We start from the raw sequence: 16,654 nt of genomic DNA on the forward strand, positions 1-16,654 counted from the left end.
CTGTGTATATGTGTATCTATAATGTATGTGTGTATAGACAAACAGAGCAGTTGCTATACAATGTGTCAACTGTGAGTTGAGTGTCCGTATGAATTAAATAAGGTCTTTATTACTTTTAAACACATTTATTCTGGTTGCTGATATATCTATCTAATTAATACAAAATGAATTTAGTTCAGGAAAAACTGATTTCCAGCAAATGGTTATGGAGGAAGACAATAATATTCTATGATAATTTCAGAAATATGGTCGCAACAACAAAATTAATTCAATCTTTCCCTTCATATCTTCAAGGACATCATATCTAACTAATTCCAAACATATTGCAATTTTTTTTTCCTTGAGAGCCACTCAAGATAATCTCGTTCATTCTTGGTTTGGCTAAGAATCTTCATCATCCCGACAGATCACCTTTTGTCCTCACCTTTAGAGGACGTCGTCCTCACAGACCTGCAACATTGGGACTCTCTGTGACCTCACGTTTGACTTAAAAAGACATTAAAGACGGCTCCCAGGCGGCGACTTCAAACACTCAGCCGTGTTTGTGACAGTGCGGGGACTGCCGATAAAAGGTGTGGCCAGCAAATCCCTGAAAGGAATTATTGATCGCAAAAGGTCACTCCATCTAATCGAGTGAGGCAAGGTGAATGCTTTTGTATGTCTGTTTGGATGTTACGTCTTTTCTATCAGCAAAAATTCAGCTTGGACAAAAGTGTTGGTGATTGCTTGTGCCTCCTTTGAAGTTCCTCCTTCAAGAGTTTTCTTTTGTCAAGTTTTCCTTTTTCAAACGTGAGTCTCAAAATATCATTCTACTGGGAAAATCCAACAAAAAAATCACCTCTACTACTTTCATATTTTGCAATCTTTTTTTTTCTATCATATCATACTCTATACATAAAACCTTCAAGGTACTTCAATACAACGAAAATTTAATTTATCATAAGGATAAACAAACATTTCGCTCAAAAGATTAAGCTACCTTAATACTTGGCTGAGCACCAGAAGGACGTCAAAATATGTTTGTTCGATTTTCAACTCAGAAATAAAAAGATGATAAAAATGGATCCATATTATAATATCTGTGTCCTTTTAATACCTCCTGCCACTTATCTCCACAGAAAATGTTTGTTTGCACAAACAAAAATATATCAGAATGTATCTTTTGTAGCCCTATCCACCTAATTCCACTCATTTCTTTCTAAATAACCTCAAAGGCCCGAATTCACGAAGGTGCTACAATCTTGTCATTTCGTCAACGAAATGACTGATTTCTTAAAATTTTCTATGCGACTCCTGGCGCCCCACGGTCTTTGTCCATGGTTAAAACCATGGACAAGATTGTACCACTTTCGTGAATTTGGGTCAAAATGTTACACAAAATAATCCCACACAAAGTAAATAATGTGCAAATACCCACCTAGGTACGGCTTGACTGTACCTTAAAAAAAAAAAAAAATGAGTACTCTGCTCCTATCTTTGCTGACAGTGACAGAAATCTATCTTAATTTAAATTGCATTCTAAATCTGTCCTTTCTCAAATTTTTCTCTCCTTTTTATTCTCCATCATATCAGGAGTGGTCTCATTCAAAAAATCAAGCAAAAGTAGGCTTTAAGAAAATATCAATTCCAGTAAATGTGCATAACATTCAACCTATGTTTGAAGCGTGACAGATAAAGTTGTGAACTTATATCATAAATTAATCTACATCCAATATAATACATGTACACCATGTCCCTCTCGACCCAGGTATATAAATGGGTTCTTGGCAAGACATAAGGGTAATAAAACTGGCAGGGCTCTCCAGTAGAGCAGTGGCAACACTGAAGAGGCTACCCTGGATAAAGAAGACATTACTATAATTGTTATTGTTTTTCTTATTATCATTACTGTTGTTTTTGTTGTTAATATCATTACTGTTGTTGTTGTTGATGATAATGATGTACTCGTCGCCATTACTATCATCAGCATATCATGACACTAAAATCAGTTGTAGAAACTTTATAACTGATGAGCCAATGCAGCCTCGGTGAGGTTCATTAGGTTGTATATTTCTGCTGAAATACATCTTTTTAGATAATGAAACCTTTTTCTACATTCATGGGTACAACATTGTTTCTGCATAGATTAAGAAAACACATCCAAATATGAGTGGTGAACTAGGCCTACTCTGTAAGGTTCTATGAGCAGAATTCCAGTTTTAAATATCCCCAATGGACTCCGAACTGACATACATAATGTAAATCACAGTGGTTTACTTACATCCATAGAAATGATTGTGTAATTTAAAATTAGTAGCTTTTAATATATTTCTATGGAAAATGTTTTCCTCAGTGAGGTATATAACATCAATGAAAGGAACATTTGGTTCTTACCACATTTTTATCAAATGCTTTAGCCTATGCAGCTGCTGTATATGCCAAACTTTCTAATTTGATCACATTTTGCCGGTGTCTCTCATGGCTTCAGGAACAAGAACATGAAGGCAGTCATGTTGTCAAGTTTTTCTACAGTAGTGTTGTCAAGTTTTTCTACAGTAGTGTTGTCAAGTTTTTCTATAGAAGTGTTGTCATGCTCTGCAGTAGTTGCAGTCACACAGAGCATTTAGTGCACTTATGTAGAAGGACTTCTGCAATGTATAATGTTCGCACCCATAATGTGTTTTCACTTTTGCAAATCATCTTTCCTTCAGAATTAGCGTCTTTAAGAAACACTCGCCCTACTGCCACGTGATCAGTTCCTTAAGGTTTCTACTTTTCATATGAGTGCAGTTATTTTCTAATTCTTCTCACATCCCTTTGAAGGTCCAGTTTTTGACCTCACCTTATTATCGCGGCTCCTTGCAGACTCACACAAAGATACCTGTCAGGATTCTGACAGCCTGTGCTTTCAGGATTTCTTTTCCTAATTCCAGCCCCCTCCACCCCACCCCACCAGTCGAAAACATCAACAACAACTGACCAACAAAAGCTTGAGGGGGAGGGGGACAACCGTTTTGTTACATTATCGTGACCTCATGCCTCAATGTGGTTCAATACACTGCTAATCCCCATCTAATTGCCCCCACTCTTACCCTTTTCATCTCCTGCTACAAACATCAAAGACATCAGCTAGCTGATCATTGCATCTAATCTCTCCCTCACTCTCCCCTTGCCTTTATCTCTCTCTCACTCTATAGGCGTGTCTTCATCAGCCCGAAGTTCAAACTAGCGGGACATTTTGCGGTCTTAGAAAATAGCCCGATAGAGCGAATGTGCGTCTTCATCAGCTCGAACAGCCTACTTCGAGAAATTAGTCCGAAAATTGACGCATGCGCACTTTGCATCATTACTCTGCCTAGCTCGCTGTTCGAAAGTGGATTTCCCGCTCAAAATCTCCTACAACCAGGGAGGTGAGCAGTACAGCAAATTCTCTCCAAAGGGATATTAATAACGCTACTCTTCTGTCCAGTGACACATCTTATATGAAATGAACGAATTGCAATGTTTAAACAAATCCAAAATACACACAATCTGCAAGAATCTTTAGCTAAAGTAGAGTGGACCAAAAGAAGAAGTTTACAAAAAACCAGCTAGCATGCACGGAATCACCTCCCTGGTTTTAAAGATGTCAACAACAGTAGGCCTAGTACACACACGTGATCCTTGAATACGCCGTGAGTGTATGCACTATACACAATCACTAGCTTGTACATGCGCTTTCAATAGCCAGCTGGCTAACCAGAAGCGTGGAGGGATCGAGAAAATTTCGGGCTGATGGAGACGCACCCAAAATAGCGCGCTATTTCACGAATTAGCGCTCTAGCTCACGAACTAGACCAAGATTTCGGGGGAAATTTTCCCGATCAAATAGCGCACTATTTGCGTCTTCACTACACAGATAGCGCGCTATCTTGACATCGGACTAGTTTGGTAACCGCAAGATAGCGCGCTATTTTGAAACTTCGGGCTGATGAAGACACGCCTTATCAAACTGGAGAATTGTGGCATTGATTTTTGAAAATGTCATCATGTTTGTTATACCTTTAACATACTGGGTAATTCCTTTCATTTCTTTGTAGGGGGGGGGTGGGAGTCACTGGAGAATGAATAACAAGTTGGGTTTATAAGTTCAGCTTTGAATCCACAAGAAAGTATTACATTCATTAAAAACATTTCAGCGATTTCAATGATAATTAATGCCTCCGGCCTCACTTCATGGCAGAGGTATAAAAATAAGTATCAATCTTTAGTACACTATAGAATTTGATATGAACAAGACAAGACAGAATCTGATGTAGAACAATTAAGGGGAGCTGCACAAGCTTTTTTGATAGCTTGTGAAAAAAAACTATGATAACCACAATGTGTACAGAAATATGGTACATCAAGAAACTCCTACTTCTAATGACTTGTGAAAATATGTTTTTTAAAGGACAAGTCCACCCTCACAGATTACATGTGGATTGAGTGAATGCAACAAATAGTAGACCACATCAGTGAAATTTGGGGAAAATCAGACAATCCATTCAAAAGTGATGAATTTTTAAAATATCTGCGCAGTCACTGCTGGATGAGAAGACTACTACAGTTCATGATGTCATATGCGTACGATATAAAGAAAATAAAAAGAGAATTTCACAAAACTTCACTTTTTGAAGAAATTGCGCATTTCTTCGACTTGTTACTGACATACGTTAAGGGTAATATTATTCCCCCTTCCTTCTGAAAGAGAGAAGTCAAGTGTTCTTTTGTTATGCGAGAAAAGTGAAAATATGTTGAATTTTCTTTATTCTTTCTTTATATCGTTGTACACATGTGACATCACAAGCTACAGTAGTCTTTTTATCCAGCCTTGAGTGAGCGGAAACTTTAAAAATCCATAACTTTTGAATGGATTGTCCGATTTTCCTCAAACTCTCACTGATGTGTTCTACTAATATTGCTGCATTCACTCAACCCACATGTCCATGAAGGTGAACTTGTCCTTTAAAAAGACTTTAAATGTTTAAGTAGTCACAGGAATGCAGTTGCCCTATTGAACCCACCTGAATGAACATTAGATTTTTTTTTTAGTTAATTATTTTAGCGCCTCTCAATCACACTTTTATATCAGTATCACTGGCATGTAATGTGACAAAAAAGGATAACATATTTTCAAGTACACCAGAAGTAGGTGCAAACTGATTTGAGTCTACAATTGTGAAGTAACACACTCACTTATACCCCTTTCAGGTAATCGCGGTTCAATTATCCGCATCCAAATAATGCTGATGAAGTAATCAAAATCGCGTTCATATATCCCATGAAGTGCGCACTACTTTTACGAGCGTCCGTTCATATAACGGTGCGAAAGACGGGAGTATTTGTCATGGTTACTGCGCACGCCTCTATAATGACGTAATGTTTCTGGTGATATATACTCACGTGTATGCACAGCTCTCGCTCAAGCTCAGCAATCAGCGGTTGTGCGGGAAATCGAGTGACCTTTGACCGAACTGTGGAATGTTAGTGCGCATAAGTCGTAAAACGCGTTCATGTATTCTCGATCAACTCCTCATGCTGCAATAATGCGGATAATAGCAGCATCAAAATAACGCGCACTTTTTTACTCTCTCCCGTTCATGTAATCAAAATTTTACGACTTAGTGCTCCTATTATCCGCATCCACGATTACCTGAAAGGGGTATTATAAGGGCAGATGGACTTTTTTCTATTCTTTGGTTTTTTGGGTTGTTGTTTGTTTTTTTCAGTTCGTCATTATCCAGTACCAACTAATGGTAACCAAGTTTCAAGTTAACATTCTTTTTCATTGATGTTTCACTTGTTTTTCTTTGCTCCTTCTCTACATCATCTACTCCTTTTATTCATTTCCTTCCACATTTCATATATTTCTCTCTTTTATTTTTCAATTCACTTGTGTTTTTGGTTTTGCTTTGAAGATATATTCTGTCCCTTCTCTCTACTCTCTGGTAAAATACTAATGATCTTGGGAGTGTGAGAAGGAAAAAGGAGACACACAGAAGAACAGCAGAGAAAAGAAGAGTTTCTTCATTATTTGCGCAGTGGATGACAATGGAAGCTGAGCATGTGTCCTCAAGGTGACCTTACTGAAGGGATTAGTGAAAACCTTCTTGCCTTTTATTCCAGCTGAAACAAACAAGGTTACTAAAGGACATCAAGGACACCGATTCTTTTTTGTTTTTCTGTTTGTTTGCTTGTGTTATTTTTTTTTTCTTTCATTTGAAGAGCTCTTCTTGAAAAAAGCGGCACTGGCAACCGGGAACCACCCCCCCCCCCCCCATTAAAAGTCTCTGCATACCTCAATTATGATAGACTGTGTATTGAGAAAACCTTTATTTACTTATGATTGTTCTCCAATCCCCCCCCCCCCCACCGCAAAAGAAAAAAAAATGAATCACTGGTATAACCTCAGACGTTGTTTAAGAGGTACAGGATACTGGATACTACCATAGGTTATATCTTCTTACTGTGAGATTTCCACTATTTGGACCTATTTTATCAAGATTTGCTTTGGTCTTCATCCATGTGTCTGTATGTTTTAACCCTAACTAGGCCGGGCTATTTAGGTAGATCATAGAGCCGGGGGGGGGGGGGGGGGGGCCTCCCAGGCCCCCCTTCCAGATCTCGGCCGTCGACCGCGCGATCACGACGAAAATTGGCACACACATTGCCTATGATGTAATCTAAAGTACTACGAAGTTAGATTTTTTAAAAATTGTCATTTATGCTAAATTATGCTAATCTATGCTTAATGATGCATGAAATCGGACAATTTGGTATAAATCACTAAATAAAGCTCGAAATGGGCACATTTTTTTGTGTAAATATTCTTTTTAGTGTCCTAAGCAAATATAAGAGAAAAAAATTGAGCTATCCGAAAAAATTTCTGAAGTATTTTATTGGTTTTTTTTTATTTCTTATGTATTTCTCTGTTTTTTCGACTTTATGTTTTTCATTGTTTTTCCGATGAAACTTGTCCGCGACATTGTTCCGAACAAGAAAATATGTTATTAATTGATTTTAATCAATAAAACCCCAAAATAATCAAGCTTTTATGAAATTTGACTGTAAGCACAGTTTCCATTGAAATTGTACACGAATTCACGTTTTTGAGCAATTTTTGGTCTGACATGCATGTACATATTTATGCGAAACTTCGGAACCGCACGCCCGGGAATCGCAAACTTGGTGTCAAAAGATGCGGGAGACTCAACAGAAAAAAGTCATGAAACGTCGCGGCGATAGCTTTTCACGTTAGCGATACATCGCACGGAACGTCGAGGGGGGGCCTCGGAGGCCCCCCCCCCCCCCCCCGGCCTAGTTAGGGTTAAGATACTCGTATCCAACGTGTGCACATATGCAACATTATGCTATCCACGCCTTAGCTTCCATTACAGAGTTACTAACATTTGAAGAGTTCAGTAGCAAACTGGGTGAAGCACCATTAAAGCTTTTAGAGTGAGTCCATTATCAATCAGAGAAAAAATAAAACCTTTCCAGTGATGCCTCACAGGGTATGTTCTTCAAGTTATGATTAAACAAGAAATCACATATTTTATCATTTACGTTGTTTTCAAGCAGTTTCAACTGCAAATACCTCAAATTGACATGAACAGAGTTAACTCCTTTCGATATCATACTCTTCATTTCGTCTGTATTTTGGAAGTATCATAAAAGATGTTGTTTTTTTTTCATATCTTCCAATACATGTAATGCTTAGTTATACATTCAAGGACAGAAAAAGAGAATAACATTTTGCTGTAGCTGAACACAGCACAGTCAACATTGTCTAAGTCGAATCTATTTTGACTGAAGAAATACCTTTAACTCAGAAAAAAAATCTAACTTATGAGGGATTAAAATCAGTAGAATATAAAGAGAAGGGAACTTGAAAGACCTTTGACTTAGGTAATTATTCGACTTTCATGCAACGTCGAGGGTTGACTGTATAATCTTTTTGCCATTTTACTTACGATCTGGAGCCATGCCTACAGCAAGGCACTTCTTGTATCTACACTGCTGGCACTGATTCCGTGTTGTCTTATCGATAATACACTCTTCGTTCCACTTGCAGTAGTAGCTCAGCTTCTTTTGAATGGTTCGCCGGAAGAATCCCTGCAGAGGGCAAAACAGTTCTGTCAGACCATGCATTCTCAAAAGTTGCAGTTTTTATTTGTTTTTAATCTATCCACTTTTTTAACAAGTTAGCTTATCAGGGCTCTGTTTTATCAAAATAAATTGATTATACATTTGCTTACCACACAGGCTGCCATAGACTTCCAATCGAAATCAACTTTATAATCAATTACAACTCTTCATAAAACAGGGCCAAGAGCATTTATTCAGAAAATACACCATAGGTCTATACTTGCATGAGACAAAACTTTTGTATATGAGATTATAGAACCTAATTTACAATAGATTGAAATAATGTAGAAAATGAAGAGCAAACTTTCAGAGTAGAGGAAACTTTACTTGTAAAGTGTATGCACTGATTTTCTGCAATTAGGGTTTATTTGAGTTTATGGTATAAGCTCACATTCTTTGAAGGACTTGACCTCTTGAATTATGTTCAAGGAAGAGTTGAGCTTGAACTTCATTATTAAACGGTCATTGAAAACCTGTGCCCTCCGCCGATACACACATTAGTGTAGTAAGAAGGCACTCAATATAATTATACAACATGTATTGTGTATGTGCATGTCAATTAAGTACCTTCGTACACTCATGTGCTTTCACTATGCCATACAAGATATTTTTGCTACCAAAAAGGCTAGAGAAGAATTTTCTGATTTTTGGAAAAGACCTACCTTGCATCCCTCGCAAGTCATACACCTGTAGTGGTACCCCGTCGCAGCATCTCCACACACCACGCATGGCTCTGGACCGTTGCTAAGATCCATGTAGCTTGGAATGTATGGTGACTCTAAAAATGAACAAACAAAAGAAGATAGGAAAAATCATATCATAGAAATAAACAAAAATCAATTCATCTAATGACTTGAAGAGTTTGTTTGCAAAAACCGATAAGTCCATTTTTGAAGATTTTGAAATACGGTCATTGTCATAAAGTACAAAATAATGCCTTTTAAATGATACATTGGTCACTACATATAAAGGTATATTTTTGAAGTTATGGACAAAAGAAGCAAAAAATTTCTTATTATTCTCTTTATTTTTTTTTTACCGTTAATCGCAAATATCTCCATTTGACAAATATGGACTTATCGGTTTTTGCAAACAAACTCTTCACTTGTAACCTGTGCTGCTTACAACCTTATTGACTGATTCTTTTACCAAATTGCCGTAATTGTGGTGGCAACATACAACTTGTAAGCTACTTGGATGTGAGTTTGATACTGGTAACAACATCCATATTGATAAAAGTGATGCCAATAATGATTAAAATAATGAAAGTAACAAAACACCAACAATGAAAAAGCTATCATGCACCAACTCCATCTAAAGACAAGTTCCTACCAAACACATGGAATACATACACAATTATATATATGTTGCAATAATCATGTAAATGTGGATAGAAATTTTAATAACAGTCTGTTCTCTCCTTTTCCTTCATAGCCTGCATTTTAATATCATCTTTCCCCCTTTTGAAATACATTTCAATACCCACTGTTAAAATGCATTTGCAAAGGCCTTTCGGATCACATCTCTTTAGAGTTGTTGCATTTATCACCCTAGGTCTTGTTACTGCACAACTCCACTGCTCTGTTTGACTGGAGGAGGAGAGATCATGTACAATGTGACTGGCGTAGGTCGATCTGAGCTACTGTATGAATGCAACTTTGCATTTATCATTTCCAAACAAGCGTGTTTCTTTCTCAAATGCATTTGAGAAGAAACGCGTTTGAGATTGCATTTTGGGGGTTTTCAGAGAGGCATTTCAAACCCCATAATCAAAACAGCTTTGCATTAAATCAGGTGAAATCTCCCTGAAAGTTGGTTAGAAAGCTTAACTCATTATGTGCCATGCACACATGCTCAACTCGGTCAACAGCATGCCAGGTTTGCATATTCCGCTCAAATGCACAAACCCACTGACACAGATCAATAAATCGCCAAACGCTACAGTGCAATCATAGCGCTTTTCTTCTGATTCCATACCTGTCACGTATAGCTTGCATTTTATGTGGAGATTGACAAGCAAGCGATGTTCCCTACCGTACTGGATTTGCGAGTAAATTCTAAGTTTCTGTCCTTGTTTTGTGTGCAAATGTCATGCATCTGCAATAATGTAGCTACAGATCATTCGAAAGAAAAAAATCATAGACTTGTCAAACAATTAACATTGTCAATCGAAGCAAAGCCTGTCATTTTCTCGGCAACTTTGCTCATCATAAATTATGTCCAGGATTACAAAAATCTATAAAATGTCCACAGATCTGAAAAACAGAGCATTAATTTTCCCAAGGCATAACTATGTTGCTGTCTCAGAATAATGTGACACACATGGGGTTTACACCATGGCACATAAAGAGTTAATTCTATGCCAGAAGTGAGTTGATGAACGCACCCATAATTTCACCCCAGGGAGTCAAGCTATGTCAACTTGCCAGGTATGGCATAGGTAAGGGACAAAAACAGTCACTTCTTGTTATATAAGGTTGCATAATGCCTGACCCCATTTGTTTATCAGAGTGAAGATATGTTTAGAAAGTTGAGACAAGAGATTCTTCTAGGTCAGATGCTTGTCATGGCTATGTCCTTCATTAAGATACCTTCCCAACCTCCACATATATCACAACAGGGCAATTCACCCTAGGTGCACTTACATTGTAATTACCATGGTATCAAATACCACAGTTAATTGTGGTTACTTGTTCTCATTGGTGAATTATGTACATTTGTACCATGGTATTTCAGTTGGTACAGTGCATTCACAAAATACTGTAGCATTTCTGTCTTGTAAGTACACCTCTACCAAGGTATAAGCACTGAACATAAGTACATCTCTTTTATACAGGGAGAAGACAGTGTGTCCAGGGAGGTGGGCCACCTCCCTGGTGTGTCAGTTCACATGAGAAATGAACCACGCAGTGCAGTGGTGGTATTTCATGACATGATTCACATTGTATTTCAAGCGAAGTTTGAATTACCACTTTAAAGGGGATGGCTAGTAACTGATCAGTGGGAACCAGTGGGAATGCTGGGGGATTATTGTTCCAATTCTTGTGGGATTCATTTAAGAGTACATTATATATCTATTGTTGTGTGAAAATTATTTGCTTCAGAATGGTCTCATATTCAAGTAATGTGCAGTTTAATGCCCCATCACTGTACAGGCATGCTAGCCTGGAACCATTAAACTGCACATTACTTGAATATATGAGACCATTCTGAAGCAAATAACTTTCATACAACAATAGATATATAATGTACAATCCCACATGAACTGGAACAATCATCCCCCAGCATTCCCACTGACTCCCACTCATCAGTTACTAGCCATCCACAGTATTTCATGAGGTATAACAAGGTAGGGTCTATTAGTGTTAACATTATGACATACTGCATAAAATACTGCAGTATTTCAAATACCAAATCCCCCAGTTTTTCACCAAAAATGTGAATTGTCCCTACTGCCAATGCTAGGCAGTGTCCATCAGTTAGAAACATTGTGGCATACATATAGGCCTATTGGTGAAAGATGTCCAGCAACTATATGAAACACTGTGCCTCTTACATCACACAAAAAAAAAAAAAAATCTTCACCAAGAATTAATGATTTTCCCTCCATTCTTTTTACTTACACCATCTATAGGATACAAAAATAGACAAGTTTGGACAAAGTGCTCCTAAAGTGACTTGCTTGAAAGGGGTAATACATTTCTAATATCTATGACTTTGCAGACTTCCTCTTCTTCCTAAACCATCAAGTGTCAGAAGAATAGCAACATGCTATCTAGGTCTGAAAGTAAAGACTATATAGCAGCAAAATTTCCATTATATGTCTTCCACTGACTGCTCACCGTGCGGTCATCAAAACGTGCATGTAGGCGGGGGAACACATGAGTCAGTGTTATACTGATTACACTTTAGGGACACATTCTACGAAATTGGATGTCTCCTTTCCGGAAAGTTTTTTTTTTTCTTTTTTCTTTTTCCCCCTCTTTCTTTCTCTAAATCAAAGCACAATCAACGCAATGATATTTCCGGGAAATGGAAAATATATACAGTACTTGTTTGGTGCAGTCTGCTTGCACCTCACGGGGTTCCCTTGATATCAAAATTAATGTTTTCTTGGATTTTTGCCAGATCATAGTGGTCACTTGTGCCTAGACTCCATCCTCTATAGGGTTTTGACCACTGGGTGCAGTGGACATTGTGGTCAGACCTTATGGTATTCAACAATGGTATTTCAGCAAAATTTTCTGGTGGAAAAATATAAAATGGTTGTGTGAAGTAGGGCCTAATTGTATTCTGTGAAACAAACATAATGAACATTCTTCAGCGGAAGCATTTAGCAAGAACTTGTTTGAGTTAAAATACTTCAGGTTTCCTTTAAGAATATGTTTTATCAACTTAGTCAACTTCTGATCCATAACTTCTTGCTACTCTCAAGGGAAGTATTTCTGTTTTGTTTTGTTTTGCTTTGTTTTGTTTTGTTTTGTTCTTTGTTTTGTTTTTGTTTTGTTTTTGTTTTGCTGTGTTTGGGTTTTTCTCTCATTGGTTTGTTTATTTGTTTGTGTGTTAGCAAAATAATTACAAAACTTTAAAAAAGGATTTGGCTGAAATTTACAGGGAAAGTTGCTAACAACACAAGAAACAGATCATTAAATTTTGGTAGTGATCCAGATTGCCATCCAGATCCTGGAACTATTTTTTCTCTGTTTTGAAGGATTCTTTATATGGCAAATATGAGGCCTACAAACCAGAGAATTTGAAACTGCATGTATTTGAGGTGCTTACATTATGCTTGTGGCGCAGCAGGAGGCTATTAAATGGTAGAGACGACTAAAAAGGATTCTTTAATACAATTAGAAATATAAATAGGACCATAGTGGAAATGAGCTGTCCGGTGGATGTTTGTGCTCTCCATGCACTTTATGTACTTGTATAGTTTTGAGTTGCTTTTCTCTTCTTCAGTCTTTCAAACTCCTCAGGAGGCCATGCAGCCTGCGTTTATTGTAAATGAAGATTTCTACATCGCACATACTGGATAATTATGACTCTGAGCTGTCCTATATTTTCATATCAATTCCTAAATATCCTTTCTTTTGTATGGAAAAGCGGAATTGAAGTGAATCCTTCCAGAATAAGGGGAAAAAACAAATGAAACATATGCAGGCTTCACTTAGAGGCCTTGTCAGATTTTGCTTCACATTTCTTTTCTTTTTTTTAGTTCTTGTGTGTGGACACACAACATGTACACATGTACACACAAATTAACTCTAGCCACATGCATCTCAATGCATTGGGGGAGGGGGGGGGGGAGGGGAGAAACTCGTTGATTTACTCCATGTGGCCCAAGTGAACGTGTGCAAAAAAAAAAAGAAAAAAAAACATGGATAATTCCAATCCCACATGCAACTCCCCACTGTTAAGCACTAGTGTAACTTTCCTTTTAATAGAACACCATTTTTCTACTAAAAAAATGCAAATAAAGAAAAAAAGGAACCAGTCAAAAAGAAAGAAAGGGAAGGTAGAAGGTTAGATATTGAGAAGACCACAAAAGACAAGAAAAACTCCAAAACCATCAATCCCTGAAGTTACAAATATAGAAGAAGATCGAAAAGGGGCCATGGCTCATTGAGAAGGAAGTTGTTTTAGCCCTTCATCCAAGCAAGACCTATTTGGATTGAAACGAAACCCTTGATAAACTTTTCCTTCAACCCCACTTTTGTCACCAACTTTATCATCAAAGCCAATACACCTGTACAGAATCTGAGATTAAGACAATAATGAGTAAGCTTATGTGTCTTCTTCATTAGAAACACTCAATGCAAAAACCTTAAGGAAATTTGGTTAGAATCCTTGTTTGGGCCGATCAACATTTTGATAGTGTGGGACCCTGGTTTATTTCTATCTTGCTGATGCTTTCACATTCAACTTGCTTTTCAGGAATAAGTGTCTGTGGTTTTAACCGTTTGCTGCACACAGCTGTACAAGGTCTGGTCAGCTTTTGTCCTTAAACTACAATGTAATTTCTCACCTGACAATGCATCAAGTCTTTCAAAGGAAGAAGAATCTAAATTTAGATCATTACCGTTACATTACCTATCAGTCATAATCAAAGTGCCGAATTTGTGCATGTGCAGATACAATCATGTATCTGCTGTATCTTGCAGTTATCGTTTTGTAGGCCAGAAGAATCAGAAAGCCGTTTTACCTGAAAAAGCAATTTTGTTGATGTTTCTGCAATATCAATGTTACACAGCAAAAGAACTGAAGATGAAAAGGCATTATCCAAAATTTTGAAGAAAATGATCTATTTTCACAAACCAACTAGCCTATTTCAAACAAAAGGCAACACCTTCTTGTAGTTGTACAAAATAAAGCCCTTGCTATAGTGTGCTAAAGACTTGGCTATCACACCATGGCACAAGTTAGTCTGTATAATTCCACAACAAAATCTGTCTGGTGTTTCCTGAAGATTAAATTGTTACGTAATGGTAAGATCATCTTTATCTGACAAAGGTCAGGATCATGAAAGCTTTTCTTCCTCTGGTATACACTCTTGTCTTCACCTAAATCTCTTGAGGTCATAATTTGCTTCTCCATTTTAGCCTGCAAAATGGCATAATAATATGCAACACATGATACTCTGTTCGTACTCGCAAATGTCATTCACTGCTTCATGCGGTAAAGATATGAATGCAGGCTTTTATGATGGACTTCAAGAATCTATCCGAGCAATTACTGTAGGGGACATACATGTCAAACTTGAAAGTACATATGAAGAGTTTGTTTGCAAAAACCGATAAGTCCATATTTGCCAAATGGAGATATTTGCGATTAAAGGTCAAGAAAAACTAGAAATGTCGCTACAGCGACTGGTTATACCCCCGCCAAACAACATTTCATAAGCTTTGGTCAAAAAACTGAGGAAGTAGTTAAATCCGCAAGATCTTTCCTTGATCTTCTGCCATTGATATGCCGTTACCATGGCAACATACTTTCGGGTACTGTCGAAAAATGCGTCTTGCACATCTACAACCAAAGGCACACATCTGTACCAAGTTTCATGGAAATCGGGCAAAAACTGAGGAAGTAGTTTGCAACACAAAATTTTCCATCATTTTGGCTCATAATATGTGAGCTGTTACCATGGCAACATACTTTTTGTCACTGTCAAGAAATGTGTCATGCTGACCTATATCCTAAGACAAACATTCAATATGAATTCCATGAGAATTGGAAGAACACTGATGAAGCAGTTTTGCCATGAAGCATTTTGCCCTATATTTTACCAATAACATGCCGTTACCATGGCAACGCACTTTTTGCCACTGCGGAAATATGTGTCTTGCACATTAACATATTCAGATGAACATCTGTATCTAATTTCATAAAAATTGATCAAAAACTGTGGGAGGAGTTCGCAACGCAAGATTTGTACCAATTTTTGCCCATAATATGCCGTTACCATGGCAACGTACTTTTGGGTACTGTCAAAAAATACGTCTTGCACATCTACAACCCAAGGCACACATCTGTGCCAAGTTTTATGGGAATCGGTTGAAAACTGAGGAAGTAGTTCACGACGCAAGATTTGCAACGGACCGACCGCCCGCCCGACCGACCGCCCGACCGACCGCCCGACCGTCCGCTGATTCCTATATACCCTCTTCAAACTTCGTTTGGCGGGGGTATAATAAAGAGAATAATAAGAAAATTTTTGCTTCTTTTGACCATAACTTCAAAAATGTACCTTTATAATGTAGTGACCAGTATATCATTTAAAAGGTATTATATTGTACTTTATGACAGAGACCGTACTTCAAAATCTTCAAAAATGGACTTATCGGTTTTTGCAAACAAACTCTTGATATTCAAATCTTGGAAAATTTCAGTTCTCATTGTCGCATCGTCACAAGTGTTTCTTCTATTAAAGGCAGACTGTTAGACACAGCTGTTGGATTTCTGATTTGTTGTGATATAAGTTACAAGTCTATTAAAGATAAGGTTAATAACAAAAATCCATTACCAGCATTCTAACAAGCTCACTATGTCAACCACACCATCAACTAAATGAGGAAAATAGATGTAATAAACAAATTTAGTTTATTTTTTTTATTTATTTTTTTAAGGGGGCTGGCAAAGGGTATTTTCATTTATGTTCCAGTTGTTAAAAGTTTTTAAAGAATTACTCTTCAGCAGGGATAAGTAGAACTCAGTGATAGAATACAAATGTAGGCCTAACCACTTCCAAGAGGGCAACAGGTGCATGCACCCCCTCTAAGAAAACATTCAACTCATACAGTACTTTGGCAAAGGCAAAAACTCACACACAAACACACACCCTAGAAATGGGGAGGAATGTTGCAGCATTTTCAAAATAAGAGAATTTAAGATTAAAAAAAAGGAATCATTTGCCACAAAGCCAGTGAAGATGCAACAAATATTTGACAAACATCAAATGCTTTCAGGTGTCTCCAACAACAACACCATACTGTATAAAAACCAGAAACAT

The 16,654-nt window shown here is 37.5% G+C and overlaps 1 protein-coding gene across 1 annotated transcript in view; it reads right to left on the minus strand.

The window, feature by feature from the left end:
- LOC140245591 (thyroid hormone receptor alpha-like) overlaps positions 1-16,654 on the minus strand; it is a 49,848-nt gene that overhangs the window by 20,796 nt on the left and 12,398 nt on the right. The window contains exons 3-4 of the mRNA XM_072325156.1: positions 8,811-8,926; positions 7,974-8,115 (exon numbers count right to left, since the gene is read on the minus strand). Coding sequence (XP_072181257.1) covers positions 7,974-8,115; positions 8,811-8,926 — 258 coding nt within the window. The remainder of the gene's footprint in view (positions 1-7,973; positions 8,116-8,810; positions 8,927-16,654) is intronic.

The sequence above is a fragment of the Diadema setosum genome, chromosome 22 (assembly GCF_964275005.1).
Source record: "Diadema setosum chromosome 22, eeDiaSeto1, whole genome shotgun sequence".
Lineage (NCBI taxonomy): Eukaryota > Metazoa > Echinodermata > Echinoidea > Diadematoida > Diadematidae > Diadema > Diadema setosum.